General features: G+C 42.0%; 1 protein-coding gene across 1 annotated transcript; it reads left to right on the forward strand.

Moving 5' to 3' along the window:
* Positions 1-1,602: 1,602 nt before the first annotated feature.
* On the forward strand, positions 1,603-20,690 carry DHX16 (DEAH-box helicase 16). The gene is made up of 22 exons (XM_075186620.1): positions 1,603-1,707; positions 3,784-4,055; positions 4,187-4,398; positions 8,130-8,292; positions 8,649-8,705; positions 9,026-9,280; positions 10,360-10,578; positions 10,977-11,171; positions 11,327-11,437; positions 11,702-11,817; positions 11,898-12,108; positions 12,604-12,702; positions 13,386-13,538; positions 13,795-13,935; positions 14,613-14,775; positions 14,986-15,104; positions 15,187-15,254; positions 16,196-16,358; positions 16,691-16,852; positions 17,530-17,703; positions 18,436-18,590; positions 20,582-20,690. The coding sequence occupies exons 2-21, from the start codon at positions 3,858-3,860 to the stop codon at positions 18,562-18,564; spliced, it is 3,108 nt and encodes a 1,035-aa protein (XP_075042721.1). The 5' UTR covers positions 1,603-1,707; positions 3,784-3,857; the 3' UTR covers positions 18,565-18,590; positions 20,582-20,690.
* Positions 20,691-23,395: the final 2,705 nt, after the last annotated feature.

Raw genomic sequence — 23,395 nt, forward strand, 5'->3', positions numbered from 1 at the left:
AAAACCAGGTGTTCCCATCTTGGGTATATTTTAATATTCTTTAGGCATTATTAAAAGAAAAATTGCTGCATGTAGTTGCATTTACTTGTGAGTCAAGTTGCCTTCAAAGTCTTATTTCAACAGATTGATTTAACATAATGTGAATTATAATTTGATATTGTGCTCTAGCTAGATAGCCATACAACGTCCAGCTGCATTGTTTAGGGTTTAATAAGCTTAAATTGAATTTTAAATTATATTCAGGACATACTAAGTAGTAGGTTTATCAAACCTTTTAAAAAGGAAGACTGAAGGTGTTGCCCATAGCAACCAGATTCTATCTATCATGTATATAGTACAGTCTAGAAAATGATAGCTAGAATCTGATTGGTTGCTATGGCAGCACCTCTACTTTTCCTTATTAGAAGTTGTGATAAATCTATAACAAATGGACCATTGTTTCTACTCACAAGACCCTTAAAAAAAGGAAATAACTAATGATAACAGACACTGGTTCCCTGCTCCACTATACTACATAAGGGACGGTCTGCTGAGCAGCCACTGAGGTTTCAGTAGTGTTGTACTTCATAAACTGCTGAAGGTACATTGCCCACTTACACCTCCCAGATAACTGATATATGGCCCAAAGAACCAACATGATTTCCAGAATTATTGTTTGTTTGTTTTTTATTTAGAGGCATTTGGTGTATATTAATTTTCAAAATGCAAAGCACTGACCTATATATTATACTGAGATGTAAGAAGTGGAAAACAGAGTACATTTACCACAATTACCACACAGCAACCCGCCAAGATTTGCAAGGGTGAAAGAGACATTTAATTTAAATGGGTCATAAAAAGCATACTTTTTCTTGCTTTAATAAACATGCATCTCTGCAACCTGTCAGATATGAATCATCCTAAAACACTGCTATAAGCGTCGTTCAGCACTTAAATGAGATCAATGGCTAAAACATAAAATAAACAATGGAAGACTCATTTGATAAAATAATAAAAGTAGGAAGAAAAAAAAAAAGAAAAGAATTACACACATACTCTGTAAAGCATTATAGTATGGTGGCACTATATAAATACATGTTAATAATAATACCATACATGATGTAGAAAAATAAATAATATTGAATATCACATTTATCATGCAGGTAAGAACAGATACACCAGCTATCACATCCAGTAAACAGAATGCAAACGTAGTAATGTGCAAATATATTATCCAATGTCCATATATACACAGCATAGAATTACATTAGGCAGAGAAGAGAAGTGTCACTGAGCAGATGTATGTATGATAGAAACACTTTATTTTCACAAGGAAAGTACTAAGACTCAACATATGCGATACTTTTGTGTGTAATATAATAAGTTATATTTATAAATTACAGTTATAACAATATCTATCAAAATAAATGTTCCTGATTTCCAAATCTATAGCGCTGCCATTTTCCCGAAGACCAGCAGAGCCTACGGCGCCACTAAAGACATCTGGCATAGAGACACGATGCTCTTGTACAGTTCGGTCTCTGGTGATTGGTCATGTTCCACCGTACACATTGTTGCCGGAACATGTCGTCATTGAACCGCACAATGCGTTCCACACTGCGGAAGTGTGGTAGAAGTGCACTGACTGCATCATCAATCGTCGCCAGTTTCGGCTTTCCACCATCGTATGGTGCGGGGGGAGCAGGAGGAGTCATTATTTACACCCAGGTTAGTAACATGCGTCGCACAGTCTGTCCTTTATTATAACTTGGTTCTGGAACAGAAGGGCAGGGTATGCTGGGACTTGTAGTTCCACCTGGCGAGCCATAGGGTGCTGAGGTCTGGTTTGGGCTTTATATATTTATTATATACGAAGGATATTTGCCTATAAGTTTTATATATAATGAAGTTGATCTATAACTAAGTTGAATACTGGAATTCATGTAAATATTGAATAATATTATTACAGGATATTTATTTTGTACCTCCTCAGCCCCATCTAGCATAACTGTGGGTATCCCATGCCAGTGACCCCCATAGATAAAGGGAGGGTCACACTGCTGATCCTCACTGGCAGCTGTTACAAGAAGCAGAGCAGACAGCATAGGGTTTGTCTCTTACACAGATACAGATTGCACTGAGCCGCATCTCCATCCATTCATGCCCTGGGTCAGACAATAGTATTGTGTTGGGTAAATCTGAATTCCCCTATGGTGGCAGAAGCAAGGTTGAAGTGAAAGAAAGAACGTGAGGGTCCTTTTATGGGGCTTCCACGGTTCTGCTAGTTGGGTGGAAGATGTTAAAAAAATCCAAGAACAAACAAACAAATGCAGTCATGCCGGTGTATAATTCACATATGTCCGGATTTACATGGCTTTTCTGTTAACCTTACAGAATGAGCTCCTTTTTCTGAGCAGCTGTCCCCTATGAAATCCCAGTGTGCAAGCTGAAACTGTCCTGTCAAATGAACTGTTCTGAACCGCATTACAGAAAGCAAATTGCCTTTATAAAATAGAGTTCAGAACCGTTCATGCACAGGTGTGTCAAAATTAAATTCATTATTGCAATGATAAGGATTGAACTACTTCTCACATTTATGTACAGCCCTGCACAGAAACAGCAGTTCCGAAAAACTGCTGTTTCAGTGATAAAAAAAATCATACTTACCCCCCTCTTCGGAAGCGCTGTCTCCGGGTCTTCTCTTCACTCTTCAATTGCGCATGTCCAGTTCCAAGAACTGGACATGCGCACACAGATCCCCTCTCTGTCTCTGCAACGATAGTTGCAGAGAGAGAGCGCTGAGTGACAGGGAGGGATCATGTGATCCCTCCACACATGCGCTGTCCAGCTCTGCTCTCCGGAGCAGAGCTGACAGCATTAGATTTCTTCAATTCGGATGATAAGCTGGCGTACATTAACATGACAAGTTCCTGAAAAAAATGTTTTTTCGGGACTTGTTAGATTGCGGCCAGGAGCAGTCACCATTCTGTTGAATGGTGACTGCTCCCAAAAACGAAGAGGAATGCAAAGCAGCAGATATCCATGATATCTGCTGCGATGCCCCCTTAATAAATTTGCGGAGGACACTGTGGGACCTTAATGACCCGTTAAAAGCACTATCGTGCTTTATTAAATATGCCCCATAGAGGTCTTGGATTTGTAGAGTATTCTATATGGAATGTCGGCTTACTTTTTTTTCCCCTTTTATATTATTAAGTATTTATATTTTTATTTTCTATTACCAGTATCAGTTGTTTTTCAATTATTTGTGCTCATAAACTAGATGAGTTTATATATACTTTATATATTTAGATGGTATAGGGAGGCAGGTCATTCAAACTTGAGGGGAGAAGAAGAGGAGTTTCAGTAGGGAGGAAGATGAGCCTGGAATTTTCATTTTTGATTGACTGAATAAGGGATAGCAGTGAAAGACCAATAAGGAGAAGGTTGCTATAATCCAAACAGCAAATGATTCTAGGGAATCTTAGGAGGAGATTCAGTTTGTCTCGAGTTGCTGCCGGGCATCACCGTTATGTCTGGCTACGCACATTGCCGGCTGTTATGGTAAGGAATATCTGCTTGTTTTTGAGCGAAGATATCAGCCCCAACATGAGCGATATGCGCTTCTGTGAACCATTTCAGAGACATCATGCTGCATTGAATCTCCCCCTTAAAATGCTTTCTTAGTAAATTCTAACAATTTTAGGCATCTTTTACATGTGTGAACCTAAAATGTATTTATGAAATTTATCTAATTAATATGTTTTTAATTAATCGGTATTATTTATCTTTCAACCTCCACAGCTCCTCTGCCCAAAGTTCAGTCCCACCACTCACCTTTCTGTCAACCAGAAACTGTGTCAAGTAAGAGCCTAAAAATGGACGGGTTGGAGGCATGGGTTAAAGACGAGCTCCATGATGTTCTGGGTATGAGCGATCGGCATGTGGCTCAGTTCCTGGTTGGCACTGCCCGACGAAGTTCAAGTGCTGCAGACCTTGTAAGCCGACTGAGCGACACCGGAGCCATTGATGTGACTGACAAAGTCCGTAGTTTTGCAGAAGAACTCTGGTTAAAGGTGAGAGAGAGCTGATTGTGTTGAGCAGGGTATACTGCTAGAAAGGTGTTTATAGAACCTTTGTTTTCTCCTCTTTCCCTAATGATGATGGTTTTATCTAGTGCTATCTGTCTTGCGTTTTCACATAATAGCTCCCCAAAAAAACCCCGGTTGAACGCCCAGCCCGAGCCATAGAGAGGGAGGCCTTGGCAATACAACAGAAGAACAAGTCTTATGCTCTGCTGGAAGATAGCGATGAAGATGAGGATATGGGAAAGAGCAAAGATGGGAAGAAGAGAAAGAAAAAACATCTGAGGAAGAGGAAAAAAGAGGAATCATCGGACAGCGAAAGTGACAGAGCGCAGTGAGTGTTTTACACTATATTCTATATAATACAAGTGTGTAAGTGTAGATACAGGTATGTCTATGTGACAGAGCACAGTGAGTGTATTACACAGTCATCTATATAATACAAGTGTGTAAGTATAGATACAGGTATGTCTGTGGCAGAGCACAGTGAGTGTATTACACAGTGATCTATATAATACAAGTGTGTAAGTGTAGATACAGGTATGTCTGTGACAGAGCACAGTGAGTGTATTATACAGTGATCTATATAATACAAGTGTGTGAGTGTAGATACAAGTATGGCTATGTGACAGAGCACAGTGAGTGTATTACACAGGGATCTATATAATACAAGTGTGTAAGTGTAGATACAGGTATGTCTGTGACAGAGAGCAGTGAGTGTATTACACAGGGATCTATATAATACAAGTGTGTAAGTGTAGATATAGGTATGGCTATGTGACAGAGAGCAGTGAGTGTATTATACAGGGATCTGTATAATACAAGTGTGTAAGTGTAGACACAGGTATGTCTGTGACAGAGCACAGGCAGGACAGTAAGGTGAATTCACAAACCTCTCTTCCTAAAGCATTCTAAAATATCTTATTACCTTATTAACATGATAAAACATTATTACCACTGAAATTTTAAACATTTTATCATTACCGTTTTGTCATCATTTTAAAAAAATTAATCTATACAAAAAAACATTATTTAAAGACTTGCACACTTTATTCATAGTGACACACAGTACATTTATAAAATAGTGGTGATAGAACATAGCTCTGTAAAGAAGGGAAATACATTTGGGCAATTTTGGATGTAAATAAAGATTATTTTCACAGAATTTTCAGGATCAATTCACAAAAGCATGTGTTAAATGTGACTATGATGTATCTATAAAAACTGACTTTCAAGTTTGAAATACATTCACTAAGTGCTTAATTGTTTGTTGAAGGACAAACCGTTAAACCATTCATTACAAAACATGTAATATGCTAACAGTCCCTTTGTTAATGTCACACTATGTATCTTTCTGACCCGTTCTAGCTGACGTGATAAATCCTTCGTATGTGACAACTAACTACATCCACTGTCAAATCTTTGGGTTTTTTTGTTTTTTTTTTGGGGGGGGGGGGGTTCAACTTTCTTTATTGAAGTTCTAAAGCAGGTCTGGCTAACCTCTGGCTCTCCAGGTGTTGTGGAACTACAAGCCCCAGCATACTTTGCCAGCTGAAAGCCAGACGATAACAAGCAAGGCATGCTGGGACTTGTAGTTTCACAAACACCTGGAGAGCCGGAGCTTGGCTAGCCCTAAGGTTTTTGACAGAATTTGAGGGGCAGGGTTAGGCATACAGATTTCCTATGTTGCTTTCTTTAAATAAGCATCTGAAGGGCTTCGTATTTCTTGGAATTTATCTATGGTATTTGAATTTGCTTTGACATGTTTCTCTGTGATCATCGCATTAGACTTCCTCATTTCCCAATCTGCTAATGAGGGGCCTGCTTCCAGTTTGCTGGAATGATCCCTGCGGCATTCAGCATATGTGCTTCTCATATATTTTACAGCAAGACGTAAATAGTTTCCTATAATAGTGTTTATTTCTGTCAATAATCCGATAAGACTTGATGGCTGAAAAATCGATCCATGAACCATATGTGCTTGCAGGGCTTTTGCATTGCCAGCATTTGTGCAAGATGTCTATTAAGATGGCCTATCAATCCCTTAATTCTAATACAATACCTAATTGTTTTCCCAGTTAGCTATGTATGAAGGAAGGTTCTTCAATTTTTCTTAGCAGGTGAACTATTAAACAACTTTTATTGTTGTGAATCGATGTAATGCAAACATCGGATTTATCTCCAATATTCTGATTTCGGTAGATTCCACTTGTCGCGAAGTATGTTCTATGGTGTATATGACTCTATAAGTAAGTGGTGTACACTGGCCTGTTGTCCAGCATTCCAGTTAATCATGTGACTAAATGCTGGGTGAGAATTGGGATTTTGCTTGTAGCTGCGTTTGTGGTGACGAGAAGCTGATAAGAGGTTATGACGGAGTCAATCTGTACCTGCAGAACTGTACCAATAATTGTTCTTACCGTGTATAGGTGGTAAGCTTCTCAATGGTGTATCCTTAAATATATTCCCTGCATCCACTCAATGTCTCTGAGTGGTCAATTTGCTTCCCCCCAACTTCTTTTAAAGAGAGGCTAGAATGGCAGTGTGTAGTGATCTTTGGAACCTCAGCCCCCTCCCCAAATTCTTATGGCCTGTCGGGGCTTCTGATTAAATCCTGTGGTTCATTTCCTCCACACAAAGGAGGATGTAAGTTTCTCAATGGAGCTGAGGAGATGTTTAGGCACTCTAATAGGCACTCTAATAAGGAGTGTTTGAAGTAAAGTATTTTTGGGGGGACGATGGACATTTTATCGAGTTTCTTGACCGTACTTCGGAAGGGTTATCCAGATGTCCTCAGGTCATTCATCTTTAAAAGAGAAAGAAAAAAGGATACCTTTACTAAAATGGTTTCATTCTTTTTAAACCCGGGCAGGGATTTGTCTGGGTTTGTGAGATTAATGAAGGTATCAGGGGGTGGGGGGCATCATCGTGTGCTCCTTCTGACCGATGCAGAGCACTGATATGTTCTGCTTTTGTCTAATGGCTAGAGGTAGATGTTTTTATGATGAGGATAGAAAGCTATGGTAATGGAAGTAGTTAAACTGAATATTACTTATTATTCTGTAGTGAAAAACAATGAGACATTTAGATATATAGCAGCAGCAAATTATTTATTTAAAGACAAAGAGGTAAATAAGGCAGAACGTTAACCGATAGCACTTTAGACAAGATGTTCTGTCTCTGCAAACCTTCTTAATTAACTGTCTTCTTCTCTTAGCTTGATGTACTGCGCATCGGAACACATAAAGGCTTCTTCGCAGGAACTAAGTGACTCCTATAGTTCTACTGATCAGACCATAACGCCTTCTCTTCTATACAGATTTTTAGTGTAAAAGGGCTTGGCTGATAAACATATAGTCCAGACAGCTATGATTGGTGGACACCTTGGTACAATGCATAGTCCTTCTGTAACATTCTACAGGATTCCACCAAAGCATTAGACAGAAGGGATCTATTTAAGTCAAATAACTGACCTCATCTTAAGGTTGAGTATGTGATGATACAGTCTAGGGATGGATTCAGACCAATGTTTAGATCACCTTCTATCAATAAGAGGACTTGCTTAAATAAGACTAGCTCAGCCAGAACCCTGGAGTGGAAAAAAGTGTTGGTTACAGTTGGTACCGTGAATGTAAACCAACATAATTTTATACCAGTGAAGTGTGTGTACATTTTTAAAACATATCTTCCCTGCTGGCCTACTGAAAGGGGTAGGGGATATATATGCTGTTATGTGAAAACACAGATTCCAAAGAGGGTATACTCTCTCTTTCACATGACTGTCTGTACATTCCATGATTCAGCAAAATGATTGGTTCTGGGGAAGTTGGTGGTGCCCGTTTCTTTGGTTCTTCTCTCGCACGGGTTTACAGACTGACCACGTAGATACAATAGGTGGTTCTTGTGTATTCCACAAACCCATTTGGAACAGAACTAAGGACGTCCGTCCCACGGTTGACTCCACAAAGCAGACACACCACAGGTTGATGCCTTCCCAGCAGGGGGGACATAGCAGAAAGCCCAAATTCAAAGTGAATATTTTATTTTGTTCCCTGATCCCACCAGGAAGGAGAAGGTTCCGTCGCCCCTGGTTATCTCCGATGACGAGGAAGAACGTGAGGAGATGGAACGGCTGAAGGACCTGGAGGAAAGAGATGCGTTTGCAGAAAGAGTAAAGAAAAGAGATAAGGATAAAACCAGAAATATTGTGGAGAGATCTGATAAGAAGGTGAGGACCTGGCACTAGGATGGACCTGTTTATGGTGAAAGCTTAGGGATGGACACTCCTGGGACAGAAACGTTGCCCCATAAAAGTCACTAATTTCTTTGTCATCTAAATTCTTTAACCGATTTGCTGAATCTTTTCCCTGCAACTGTACAGAAGAGATCTCCAGCCATATTCTCCTTGTTTTACTTCTATGGTGGAAAATTGTACATATATAACATTTACTATATAGAAGGTTTACAAAGCTTTATACAAGTCTGGCACCTGGTACAGTGGATTCTCCAGCTAAGGAAAGTGCAACGTTAGATTCGATCTAGAACTGGTGTTTTTATTCATGCAATGTATGTTTTCACTCCTAGGCGTATGAGGAGGCACAGAAGAGACTCAGGTTGGCCGAAGAAGATCGTAAAAAAATGGTAACCTTTATTTAAACGTTTTGTGATTGCCATGGTGATTAGATGACTAGTTGTCACGGGCACAAGGGAGGCGGCCATGTTGGAACGCCGCCTTTCAATTCTCTAGGAATCGGTGACATCGCTGAGGTGCTCTGCTCCTCGGAGTTGCTGGTTCCGAGTGAATTGATAGGCTGCGTTCTCATGAATACTAGTCCCGCCTACAAACCATGGCTGCCTCCACTCTGTAGGTTACTGGTGCTCTTGAATTTGTAAGATTTCTACACGTTCGTGGACCTCATACAGCCGTACAGGACATTACTTCTGACCTGTGTTCCCCGTAGATACCAGAGTTACGGAAAAAGTCACGCAGAGACTATCTAGGGAAGAGAGAGAAAGAGAAGCTGGAGGACCTGGAGGTGGAGATCGCGGAGGAGGAGTACTTCTTCGCAGAGGCCAAGCTGACCGCAGCGGAGAGGAAGGAACTCGAATACAAGCGTCAAGTGAGGGACCTGGCAAAGGAGTACAAGAAGGCTGGAGAGAAGGAACGGATGGAAAAACACGACCGTTACTTTATGCCGGAGGAGAAAAGGAGCAAGGTACGTCTTAAAGACTGGAGTCATTGTAGATGATGGTTCTGCCTATCTCAGCAGAGCAAACAAAGTGGCAGCTCCCATTTAAAAAATACAGATTAGCGGAGGAATTAAGTTTTCTGTGTAACGTATAATCCTATTTTTGGCATAAGGTTAATAGGAAATCATTAAACAATTGCACTTAAAAACTAAATAATACCTTATTATCATTACCATCTGTGTCATGTCATCGTATGTTCTTTGTTTGTATCACAATCCACTCAATCTACAGCGCTGAGTATTATGGTGGCAATTTATAAATAAAAGTTAATAATACATAACTTCTGTTGTAGCACTGGCTCCAGGAAAGCCTGATGTATCATCTGAGGGCGATATAGCTAATATAAGGTTGTTCAATAGTGGCTACCCCATCCCCCTTTACTTAGCATGGTGGCTTAGTGATTAGCACTTCTGCCTTACAGCGCTGGGGTCATGAGTTCAATTCCCGACCGTGGCCTTATCTGTGTGGGGTTTGTATGTTCTCCCTGTGTTTGCGTGGGTTTCCTCCCACACTCCAAATAAACATACTGGTAGGTTAATTGGCTGTTAACAAATTGACCCTAGTCTGTGTGTCTGTCTGTCTGCGTGTGTCTGTCTCTGTGTTAGGGAATTTAGACTGTAAGCTCCAATTGGGCAGGGACTGATGTGAGCGAGTTCTCTGTAGAGAGCTGCAGAATCAGTGGCGCTATATAAATAAATGGTAATAATAATAATTTAAATGATTTCCAGCTACCTATCACACACGTTCAATGGATTTTTTTTTTGTTTTATATATTCTTAAATTAAGGGTTACATTTGCAAACCTGTAACACGTACCCATAATGGTTTTAGTTCAATCCCATTTTAATAAATGTTCGTCATTTCAAATAATTCTTTATTTTTTTATCTTATGAATAAACTTGAAAAAAACACCAAATCCGTCTTTACTGCTCATAGTAAACAAGACCCTACAGGCTTTTATTTATCCCATGACAAGAGTCTGTTTTCACTTAAAAAAACAAAACAAACTTAAAGTGAATTGAAATTCATGTTCTATACATGTGCAGGATATCCCAGACCGGTATGAGGAACCATTGACTGAGGAGCGTTTCGCTCCTCGCGAAGAACAGAGGCGTTGGGAGGAGGAACATATCGGAGCTGCGTCTCTGAAGTTCGGAGCCAAAGATGCCCATTCTCGTGGACAGAAAGAATATGAGTATGTGATGGAAGAAGACGAAGTTATACAGTTTGTCAGCTCAACGCAAATGAAGGGGACAGTAGAGAAGGTGAGGATATTTAATACATGTGTTGTGTTGCTAAATTGTGTTGGGTTTATTGAGATTGAGCTTGATCTGTGGCATTCTAAGCATTCTGAGCATTCTGAGCATTCTAGCATTCTGAGCATTGTAGCATTCTAAGCATCTTCTGATGGAATCGTACCATGTCTGGAATTGAAGGAGTGTAAGGTTAGGGATGATTAAAAGTTTCCCTTGGGATCCTTGTTTATGAAGATGTTCTTTAGTCCTACGAAGGTGGATTCTTCTACTTTGCCAAATATTATCTACGTATTTCTGTGCTGGAAAATCCCCACAACAGGACCTGTTGGGAGTAATGGAAAAGGTTGACCAAGCTACAATGGAAAGCTCTCAAGTCATACAATTTTTTTTTTTGCCTCACTTGTCAGGAAGATGAGACTTTAAGAGCTTTGTCCGAGTCGGAAAGTAAGAAGTTGTCCATGCAGGAGGTCAGACGCAGCCTCCCTGTCTTCCCCTATCGCACTGATCTCCTCAAAGCCATTGCTGAACATCAAATCCTCATCATCGAAGGAGAAACTGGATCTGGGAAAACCACCCAAATTCCACAGTACCTGCACGAAGAAGTGAGTGGTCTCATGTTCTAATGGCACCTCCCACACACCACGTATATATCCTGATGAATGTATTCATCTACAATGAAAGTTGTAAAAACCATATATATATATATATATATATATATATATATATATATATATATAATCTTCTCTGACCTGTGCAGGGTTACACTCGTAATGGGATGAAGGTGGGTTGCACTCAGCCTCGCAGAGTGGCCGCAATGAGTGTGGCAGCTCGAGTCTCTCAGGAGATGTCCGTTAAACTGGGCAACGAGGTAATAAATCTTATCCCTAATGAGATTTCCTATCGTTGTTTTTCTTTAAATACTTCTTCAACTTCTACACAGTTCCCACCTATTTGTCTAATATTCCTTAGATCTCCATTTCTTAACCCATCTTCCATCCTCCTACTTACCTTCATTCTCACCTCCTCCTCATTAGTCTGATTGGTTTCATATTCTGTTTCTTCTCCAAATACCCCTTTCACAGCCCAACTTGAATTGTGCCCCCCTCTTGTTGTCCACTCCTCACACTTGCAGGTGGGGTACAGTATCAGGTTTGAGGACTGCACGTCAGAGCGGACCGTACTGAAGTACATGACGGATGGGATGTTGCTACGTGAATTCCTCACTGAGCCAGACTTGGCTGGATACAGGTATTACTTACAGCCCGTTACAAGAAACTCCCAGCATTCCTTGTGTACCAGAGCCTTCAGCCCCTGCTTGTTCCTTTCAGCGTAATAATCATAGATGAGGCTCACGAGCGGACTCTACACACAGATGTGTTATTTGGCCTGATTAAGGACATTGCCCGTTTCCGGCCAGACCTCAAGGTCCTAGTTTCCAGCGCCACCCTCAACACTGAACGGTTCTCCTCTTTCTTCGATGATGCACCCATATTCCGAATCCCTGGGCGCAGGTACCCTGTGGACATCTATTACACCAAGGTAGACGGATATAGCGGTGGGCAATAACGGTACACTAACCCTGTTTTGTTTTTTTATAAGTGTCTATATAGCTGAAGAATATATTATAATATTCCTGTTGCATGACTTTGCTTAGCTTCTAGTTGTGTTACTAACTCTACTTGCAAAGTTGACCAGTGTTTTTGTCTTGGTACAATACTTAAGCCATCTTCTCCCATAAATCATTTCTAATCGGGTATGACAATACATTCCAAATGACACAACTCTGCTGTGGCCCTACGGCAGGTGAATTATCTGACCACATTTGGGGCCAGAAGAAAAGTGGCAGCAGGCACCGGGGTGAAAGATACAATCCCCTGAGTGTCCTCATAGGTTGTACCGACAGATAACATAATATGTCTAACATTTGTTCCCCCGTACTAGGCAGATTAAGCTAAGGAAATCATTGAGGTCAGAGAGCATTTGAATAGAAGACAACATGACCAGGTCTCAGATCTAATTGTATGTCTTCTCCAGGCACCGGAGGCTGATTACCTGGAGGCCTGTGTGGTGTCCGTCCTGCAGATTCATGTCACACAGCCCACTGGCGATATCTTGGTCTTTTTGACTGGACAGGTACGTGGAATAGAAGAGGGCATATTGGGTGTTTATAGCTCTAGAGAGAGAAGTAAATGAGATGTTTATAATCATATCTTAGTGTGTTTTGTTTCAACTCACTCGTGCGTTCCATCACGGAGCACAATGAGTCATGTGACACAAACTGCTGGGCATAGTAATTGAGGAGGACAGACAGACCATCTGTAACAGCTGCCTCTTGCCCTTGGTAAATCATAGATTAAAACACAGCCCGGGCAATGAGCTCCAGCAGCGTGCTCTGAGATGTGTATATTATGTCAATAACAGCTTGTATAGGAACTGTTGTTTATGCGCAGTTTGTTTCGGGTGTTGCTAGCAGTCACCATTAGGGGGCAGAACAGCAATACTGTATATGGGATATAACACTTCCTACTGAAAATGATATGGATATTAGAAGTCACCAGGAAGTTCTGTGACCATATAAAAGTACAAGGCTATAGGATATCGCAGAAATCCGAGGTCAGTGCTAATATCCGTAATAATTTATGATGGTTTTTGTTCCTAATAATACACAAGCTTTTGTAATGAGCACTGCAGTGATGACATCAGAACGCACTGATTAAACAGGAATATATATATATATAATTTAATAATGACTTGTGGCCTAGATAAAATGAAGGTGTTGCTTTTTATGCTCACAACCACAATATGTCTTATTGCAGGAGGAGATAGAAGCGTGCAGTGAGATGTTACAGGAACGATGCCGCCGACTGGGCTCCAAGATCGCAGAGATGTTGGTCTTACCGATATATGCCAACTTACCCTCTGACATGCAGGCTAAGATATTTGAACCCACCCCTCCGGGTGCCAGAAAGGTAAGGGTGTGGCTTATTATGAAACAGCCAGAAAGTAGCTATTGGTGTAACCCTCTATCTGTGGGGGTGACACAGACAGAAGGGAGATATGAGTTTGCCCCTGCCCCTCCAGGGTGACGCAGATAAAGAGGAGCTATACGTCTGTTCCTCCTCCTGCGGGGTGACCTGGGTAGAAGAGAGTTGTACGTTTACCCCCTCTCCTCTGGGCAACACAAGCAAAATACATTTCTAGGATTAATCTTTTTGTCTTCCCAAGGTCATTGTAGCCACCAACATCGCAGAGACGTCACTGACCATAGATGGGATCATTTACGTACTCGACCCAGGATTCTGCAAACAGAAAAGCTACAATGCGCGTACAGGAATGGAGTCCCTGATTGTCACTCCCTGCTCAAAGGTAACGCCTCTCAATGCTCTCCTACCTTCTCCTCCGTTCTCCTACTGTGTGACAGTCAGTTGCCAAATTGGGCAAAAAAATTAAAATTCTTGTTATTAGCTATAATTAGATTCCTACAGTCTCCATTATCTTTACAAGTTCATATCCTGTCCAGAATGGATATTTGTCATATTTTAAAATACAAACTGTCTAACAAAAGGCAGAGAAAGCAAATGTGATGCAGAGAGACTATAGACAGACGCAAGCACCTTACTGCTATAGGTGCTATGTATTGTCTAGCACCTTCAGTGTGGCACCAGACAGGGAAGCGACCTCACTTTTTCTTGTCTGCCAAGCACCTGACCACAACGCTGGTTGAAGTTATAGAATGTCAAGTTATTAAGCAATTTCCGCTTGTAACCTCAGCGGAGGAGGCTGAGTTGCAGATGAGAAGAAGAAGCATAGGGGAGGATGCCCGGCCACAGGGTAGGGCTGATGGCGAAGGAATATAAGTATATAGAGTATAAGATGGGCCAGTGCAGAGATGATCACAGTGAAGAACCAAGTTTGGAGGAAGTGATTGGCTCCTCCAGAAGAGTCCAGGAGACCTAAGAGGAGAAAGGTCATTCAGAGAGGGCTGTGGTTTTGCTCAATGTAGATTGGATTAAACCTGAAATAAATGTTTTTTTCCTTTCCAGGCATCAGCGAATCAGAGAGCAGGGAGAGCCGGGCGCGTCGCTGCAGGGAAATGTTTCCGGCTATATACAGCCTGGGCATATAAAAATGAGATGGAAGATACCACCGTCCCGGAAATCCAGAGAACTAACCTGGGGAATGTAGTGCTGCTACTGAAGAGCTTGGGTGAGATGGGTTAATACCTGGTGGTTTAGTAATAGCTAACTGGAGGAGAGGAGGACAAGCAGGGTAGGAATGTGGGTATATGGAGAGAGAGAGAGATAATTAGATGGGAGAACAGACATTATGATGTACATGAATATCCTGCATGCTCCTCATCTGCTCTCAGGTTTAGCCTTTCTCTTGTGTTCTTTATCTTATGTCTGTCTTCTCCAGGTATTAATGATCTCATCCACTTTGACTTCATGGACCCCCCACCTCATGAGACACTGGTTCTGGCTCTGGAGCAGCTGTACGCCCTGGGGGCCCTTAACCATCTTGGGGAACTTACAAAGGTTAGAGTGGTGGAGAGGGTGGTAATAATAATGTCCTTTCATCCTGTTCTTCTTACGTTTCGTTTCTTCTTTTGCTCTACAGCTGGGAAGAAGAATGGCTGAGCTTCCAGTGGATCCTATGTTATCCAAGATGATTCTGGCTTCTGAGAAGTAAGTTATCTGCATCGCTTCTTCTCTTCCTCATGTGGGCTCCCCCCGGCTACCCCCTCTCTCTCTGCTTTGGGGCCTCTCCGGCTATTGTGTTCCTCTCTCTGCTTTGGCCTCCCCTGCTACTGGGTCTTTCTCTCCGCCTCGGCCTTCCCCGGCTACCGTCTGTCTTTCTCTCATACGCGCTCTCTTCTCTCTCTCTCACACTCTCTCTCTTCTCTTTCTCTCGCTCGTTCTCTTTCGCTGTTCTCTCTTGCTCTCTCTTTCGCTGTTCTCTCTCGCTCTCGCTTTCTTTTGCTCTTCTTTCGCTCTTCTATCTCACGCTTTCGCTCTTCTCTCTCGCTCTTTTGCTCTTCTCTCTCGGTCTTCTTTTGCTCTTTTCTCTCGCTCGTTCTCTTTCGCTGTTCTCTCTTGCTCTCTCTTTCGCTGTTCTCTCTCGCTCTCGCTTTCTTTTGCTCTTCTTTCGCTCTTCTATCTCACGCTTTCGCTCTTCTCTCTCGCTCTTTTGCTCTTCTCTCTCGGTCTTCTTTTGCTCTTTTCTCTCGCTCGTTCTCTTTCGCTGTTCTCTCTTGCTCTCTCTTTCGCTGTTCTCTCTTGCTCTCGCTTTCTTTTGCTCTTTCGCTCTTTCGCTCTCGCTCTTTTGCTCTTCTCTCTCGCTCTCTCTCCTCTCTCTCGCTCTCTCTTTCGCTCTTCTCTCTCTCGCTCCCCCTTATCTCTCCCAGCCTCCCCGGCTACCGTCTATCTCTCGCTCTCTGCCTGACCTTTTCTGTAGATTATTTCTGACTGACCTTCCTGGCTTCTACCGCTTCACATATAGCTCCTGGTCTTATCTGTGTATTCTCCTGTGTGGACATCCAGCCTTCTCATATGATGCTCATCTATTCTTTAGCTCTGTCTGTGTGGTCTTAATTCTCACATGTATTTTTCTTCCTCCTCTCTCCCAGGTATGGCTGCTCCGAGCAGATTCTTACCATCGCTGCCATGTTGTCTGTAAATAATGCAATCTTCTATCGCCCAAAAGACAAACTGGTTCATGCAGACACAGCACGTGCCAACTTCAACGTGCCTGGGGGGGACCACATGGTGCTTCTCAATGTATACACACAGGTACGTCAGGATGCACAGTAGTCCTGTGTGGAAACTCTTTAATGGTTACATTCTGCTATTTGCCTCTGAGATAAGTTTTTCAGAGAAAAGTAGATGTTAGCGTGTTACGAGGTGTGATATGCTCTACCCTGTGCCCAAGCTAGTAAGAAAGAACAGATGACTGTTCATTGCCTGGGATCAGTAATGTTGCTAAGTAGAAAAACAAAATGATATAGTATGAATAAATGGAGACGTCATGTAGAGAAGATAAGACCTCACTATAATTATGTCACAGGTAACACCTTCCATAACCTCCATTCTCTCCTTTGTGCTGCCTCTTCTGTCATCTTCAGTGGGTGGAAACGGGTCACTCCCTCCAGTGGTGCTACGAGAACTTTATTCAGGCTCGCTCCCTCCGTCGCGCCCGTGATGTCCGCGAGCAGCTTGAAGGCCTCATGGAACGGATAGAAATTGAGTTGACGTCGTGTGAAGGGGACTGTGTGCCACTGCGCAAGGTATAGCCAGCTATTGTCCTTATATCCTCCCCTCACAGGGGAACTGTAGGTTTCAGCCTTGGAGCAAATTTAAAAGTCCTTTTTCTTTATTAAAATAAATATTCAACTTACATTTGATTGTAATCTTATTTCAAAGGTCGCGTGAGCATTGTTTTTCTTAATACACACACTTATCCTAGTGTCTTAGGTCTCTATGTAAGCTGTCGCTAACGGCTGCCTGCCTGGGCATTTAAATTTGAATAGTTACCAACTATGGATAGGACGTAACCATCACTGTCATCATAGCACTGCACTTAGTTTACTGACAGTCCCAGAGCTGTTACCTGCCTGTCCCTTTAATTACTGGCATTCATTTTCTATGTGCTGTAAAAAAAAACAGATGAGCTGCAGGTTCTGGGGTCGACTGAAGGTTAGTTGTATTATTTATATGTCAGTGATTAAAGAGATGGGGGTGATAATCATGTGGTCTAACAACATAATGTGGGTGCTGTGACTTGGCACATCCATGGGAACTTGGTTGGTGCAGGACATTCCTTCTCAGCAATCAGAGGATGCAATTTCATACTAATTTATTTCTGTTTTGTTTCCTACTGGAAATGTAAACTGGTCTTAAAAGGTCGTTTTTGGAGTTGCCATTCTTCAATCTCACTTTTCCTTATCTCCCTTGGTTATGTCAGGCCATCACAGCCGGGTACTTCTACCACACAGCCAAGCTCACCCGCAGTGGATACAAGACTGTGAAACAGCAGCAATTGGTCTATATCCACCCAAACAGCAGTTTACATGAGGAGCAGCCCCGATGGGTTATATACCATGAGCTGGTCTTCACCACCAAGGAGTATATGAGACAGGTATGGTCCTGCAAGTGTTCACACGTGAGCGTATGTATGATATGTATGTGCTAAAACCAAGATAGTTTTATTTTTTATACTTTATTATTTTCCTTCACCCCTGCCCTTTTGAAACACACTTGCCTCCCCCTGCTTTCCTAACTCCCTCATGGCGTTCTACGCTGGACTGTTCTAGGTCAACAAGGTTCTAAATGAGGGCAGGAAATGCAACGCAAGTCTTTATGACTCATTAAACACCTGCATGCGATTCCCTTCACCCTTTTCTTTGTGATTTGGCTTTTGGAATAGGAAGATGAGTTTAGGACCAAAGTGTGCTGGATCTTGCGGTTACAGGTCTTAACATTTATCATCCTACCACCAATATGGAACATCCCAAATTGCTACTTGGTCTTGTTAAAGCATTCTTTAACTATCATTCGAAAACCTATTTATGGGGCCAGTCGACTGTATGATGCAATGTGGGTGCTGGGGGAGGGTGGGTCTTGGGTAGCCACTAAAACTTAATGGGAAATAACCGTTGCACAGGAATAGAGACGGGTACATGCTACAGTTGGCAATAATTTACTTTATGCCATGAAGACTTTAGATTGAAGAGGTTTCTGGAATATCTCACCGGTCGGCCAGTGAATGGATGATACTTTGCTGTATGTTTAGCGTATCCTATGTCTGCTGCCCAGATAGGTGGCATCTCAGGCTCATGTAACAGTATGAGATATATGTTTGTACCCGTAGATCATCGAGATTGACAGCTCGTGGCTCCTAGAGGTGGCTCCACATTACTACAAGTCTCGGGAGCTGGAGGATCCCAACAGTAAAAAGATGCCCAAGCAGGCGGGAAAGAGCAAAGATGAACTTGGCTAAAGCCGTGCTCCAATCACTGGGCTAAGGTCTGTATTAATATATGTAATGAATCTACTTACTATTAAACCTGGAACACATTCAGCTGAGCTGCAAAACCTGGTAACTTCTCCTAGTGCTCAGCACCTACCTTTAGAAACCAATTATTCTCTGGTTTAGTAATTCTAATAACCCCCTCCCCACATACCCATGATGAGCCACAGATGACCACCAATGAGCCACAGGTGACCAGCAATGTACAGTGACCGAGGTTGGTTAAATAGAGGCGATGTGTGATTACATCATTGTCAGGGTTCTTTGTGTCTCTTCATGGCGAGGACTCTGCTTTCCTAGGCCAGTTTCACCAGACCTGCAGGGCTAATGAGGTTCTGTCCGGGTTACTTATTTCATTCGCCCTTTACAAAGCTAAAATGCAGAACGTCCAAGCATTTTTTAATTCTGAATTAGTCAGCAAATCGTCGGCTACACATCCCAAACTCCCCTCCAGCCCTCACACAAGAGATGGCGTTTCCCTCTTTGTTAGCAATGACTTCGGACTGAGAGGAGAAAGGTCTCCTTCCTGATTCTTCCAGAACATCAGTGACTCCAAAGGTCGAAAGATCGCGGTATAGGTCATTGACAGCCTAATAACGCAGATTTAGAGACTTTACATGTGGAGAAGAAATAGTCTTTCTCCAACACCAGGGTCAATGTTAAGAGGCCATATAGCTTGACAATATAATGTCAGCAAAGTGGAAATTGGCAGATACACTTGTGAAATCAGGTGTCCTCTGTGCACGTCTTCACTAAACAAAATCCTGGCCGTAGCATCAGGTGGCAGTTATGTTTGGTGCAGGATGCAGTGTCTTGGTGGCTGCTGGAGATAATGGCTTTAGACCTGCATCACTCCTCATGTCCCCACTGGTGCTGTGGAAAGTCCTACCTTTCATGTGTTCCCCAATGCAACACAAGAATATTATTTTTGCACTTCAGTTAAATTGTTTTGTCTTGTAGTTTATTAGAGAACATGAGGCTTTCCTCACCTGTTTTGCCTTGGTCTTTTTTACTGTGCTGGACTTGTTACCTATTTCTTGTGTGTTGTCTTCTTTTGGACTGATTGGATAGCTGGAATCAAGGGGTATGGCCTGTAGGAGGTGAAGTCATGGCCCACACCCACTAACCCTGTGTCCCTCAATTAACTACAAGAGAAGATTATTTAATGTGAAGTACAAAAATCCCATTTCTAAGATGCTTGTTTCCTTGAATATCACTTGGCAGTCTGTTCTACAACTACACCCAGGAAGACATTGCACATGTTGTGTAACTCCTGTATGTGGTAATCCTTCCACTGCTGGGCTGCCAAAGGATATAATGTGGTAAATGCTGCAGCTTTAATATGGTATTCAGATTACTATGTCTAGCTGGACAGGTCCAAGCCATTCCCTCCTCCTGGATCCTTAATTAACTTCTGCAACAAGATCAAGGAATGCACCCAGATTGTGTCCTTGATATCTTCTTCATTATCATGTTATTTATGTAGCGCCACTAATTCCGCAGCGCTATACAGAGAACTCACTCACATCAGTCCCTGCCCCATTGGAGATTACAGTCTAAATTCCCTAACTCACACGCACGTCAATTTCTATAGCAGCCAATTAACCTACTAGTATGTTTTTGGAGTGTGGGAGCAAACCCACGCAAACACAGGGAGAACAAACAATTTCTAGACAAATAAGGCCATGGTCGGAATCAAACTCATTACCCCACATGGTGTACGCAAAGCCATCTAATGGATATCCTGCAATCTGATTGGTGAGTGGAGGGCACAATCCACCAATCAGAGTTCCTGGAGCTGAGGTTGGGCTCTTGACTTTTTGAAACTGCTTCTTCACTCTGGAGGGACCTCTGTTTTCTCTATTACAAACATTAAACTAATGCTCATGTAGATGTGTTATAATACTGTGTCACAGGCAGCAGGAATGTTTCTTCCCATTATCTAACAGCTGTCATGCCTGGTAATATTGTTGTTTCTCTATTCCAGGAAAAAGGACTGAAGTACACAGGGAGGAACCTGTTCATGCTGCAGCCTGTTTGTATTATATAACACACCTCTGTACAGCTTTTGTATATAAACTTTCCATTTGACATAAGTGTGTTTGTTGACTTTTGTAATGGCTTCGTCTGATATTGCATTGCTGATATACACAAGTAATATTACTAGGTTAGATGGAGCTTGGGCAACCGAGTTGCTATAGATCTACCCAGCCCACCTCTGCTGTAGCCTGTATGGCTTTCTATTCAGTCCTAATATCCTTATAATACACAAGTGATGTTAATATATGCAGAAACTTCTGTAAATACCTTGTATAAACAGTGCGGTCTGAGGTCATGGGTAAAATGTATTATAAGGAAATACACCCCTACTGTAAATTATTACATATATAACTAGTTCCCTCAGCTTTCCATGTCCTGTATAAATTATATGATCACAAAACCCGGCAACTTCTAATACCTATATAATTTACAGTAAGGAGTATATGAGCCTATGTATTTAACTCCTTAATTGCTATGGGTAAATGGGACCCTCTATATGCAGACTACATCTGCAAAGGGTAAATATTGCCGTTAAGATGTAAAAAACGATACATACATATGGCGCTGTCTTCACACACACTGGGAAGAATGATGTATATACATATGGAAACAATTCCCAAAAATTCAGTACTCTGAAATATGAACAATACAACACAAAGAAAACTGATAGTGTAGTATGTTTGACATATATATACTGTATATCAGAAAATCACTCCAATATATGTAATGCCCATGATGGATATTGATAGTGCACACAACACCCGTATTTCCACTCTGATGAAATCCCCTATAGGGTATGCGCTTACTCAAAAATGGAAATATTCAAGCCCTCAGAGGCTATATCGTTGTTCCAGTACTTCAGATTTTCCTCGATGGCGTCTTGCACTCAAAGATAAGAGGTTAAAAAGAAAACCAGGGCGGGTCTTCTTGCATCACTGGAGCGTCATGAGGTCACATGCACCACTTAGGCAACGAGCGCTATGCCAGGGAGCCTCAATCTTCCTATCTCTGGCTCAGACATAGCTTGGAGGGGACCACCAACCTTTTGTTCAGCAGGAAATAGATACCATTGAACCAGATAGGAGAAGGGGAAGCTCTCCATTATCTTCAAAATAAACAGGAGCACACTCATTTGAAAGAGGGGACTACCATTATATATATTTTGTTTGTTTTTTTAAACTAGAAGGGGTGAAAACCACTGCTTTTTTTAAAGCACCTCCCTGTTGCTTCGGAAAAAAAAAAGTGAAGGGTAGACAACCTTGTTTAAAAGAGGGAAGTCTCCTGTCAAATAAGCCTGCCCCTTTTTATTTCTTGTCTAATGATCGCTGAACAAAAAAAAAAATATATATATATATATATATATATATATATACAAGTGGTGGCTCTTTTACAAACCAAACTAGTAAACAAATGATAAAGGTTCCGTTATTGTGCCGCCTTCTGGAAACTGCAGTGCATGCCGGCCTTATGTGAGAAAGGTAACTAGCCCCTCATTTGATGCAGCAGGTTGTAGCACGCATTTCATATTTGGTAGAATAAGCGACACAAACTGGTATGTGCATAGTTGTAATGCTGGCCCCCCCCCTACACTAAGACAACCTCTACACCAGGCCTGTCCAACCTGCGGCCCTACAGGTGTTGTGAAACTACAAGCCCCAGCATGCTTTGCCAGTAGACAACCTGTTGATAGCTGGAAGGGCATGCTGGGACTTGTAGTTTCACAACATCTGGAGGGCCGCAGATTGAACAGGCCTGCTCTACACCATTCTTATCGGGAGACCTACACCAGTCCAGAAAGATCTGACAATCCCCTCTTTTCCACTATGTGCCCAACTTATTTCAGTAATATACTTTATATTTTCCACTGTCTGTAATGTACTGTACATTTTGCTCTTGGGTTATATATAAACTACTTGTGCATTGAGAAAATGCAAAATCATCTGGAAAAAAAATAAGGTATATGTGTGGGTACGACAAGTTCCTGATCATTGAAGTGTGAATGTGCTGAGCCTAAAATTGGCTCCGCCCATCAGAGATAACAGCAGTGATGTCCATAATGTTCTGCATGTAGTGTAGATCACATAGAACGGCTTCTAGACTGGGGCTGGAGGCCACGAGAAAATGGCCCCTCTGCTTTCCCATGTCCCTGCTCTATCGTCCATCTTTCTAAGCCACCTGTGTGCACTGATTAGGCCAGTGATGGCTAACCTGTGACACTCCAGGTGTTGTGAAACTACAAGCCCCAGCATGCTCTGCCAGCTATCGGCTAGTTATCTACTGGCAAAGCATGCTGGGGCTTGTAGTTTCACAACACCTGGAGTGTCACAGGTTAGCCATCACTGGATTAGGCAATAGTCATAGAGATCAGAGGTACTAATGACCGTGTGCACATGCCCTAAGGCACTGCTGAGGATGGGGCCTATATACAAGTATTTACCCTAGTCAGCCCCCTCTGTCCAACACAAGTGTATAAGACTGATGCTGTCTGACAGCCATTTTTTTTTACCCTTCAGAGAGATCTTGAAGATGAGAGAATGATTTGGAGGTGGACAGCTAAGATTAATGATTAAAAGCTACTTAACTTACTATTTAAGGTATCAATGTGAAGTTGCTGCTTTAAAACTGGAATAAATTAAATGTCTGTAAATGTTCTTTTGGAAAATACTAGTTTTCTGATGCAGCTGCAATATAAACAGGGAGCCATGTGTCACAGATCAGGCCAATGACGGGGATGCTTTGATACACAGATGTCACATACTCA

The sequence above is a fragment of the Mixophyes fleayi genome, chromosome 9 (genome assembly GCF_038048845.1).
Source record: "Mixophyes fleayi isolate aMixFle1 chromosome 9, aMixFle1.hap1, whole genome shotgun sequence".
NCBI classification, from domain to species: domain Eukaryota; kingdom Metazoa; phylum Chordata; class Amphibia; order Anura; family Limnodynastidae; genus Mixophyes; species Mixophyes fleayi.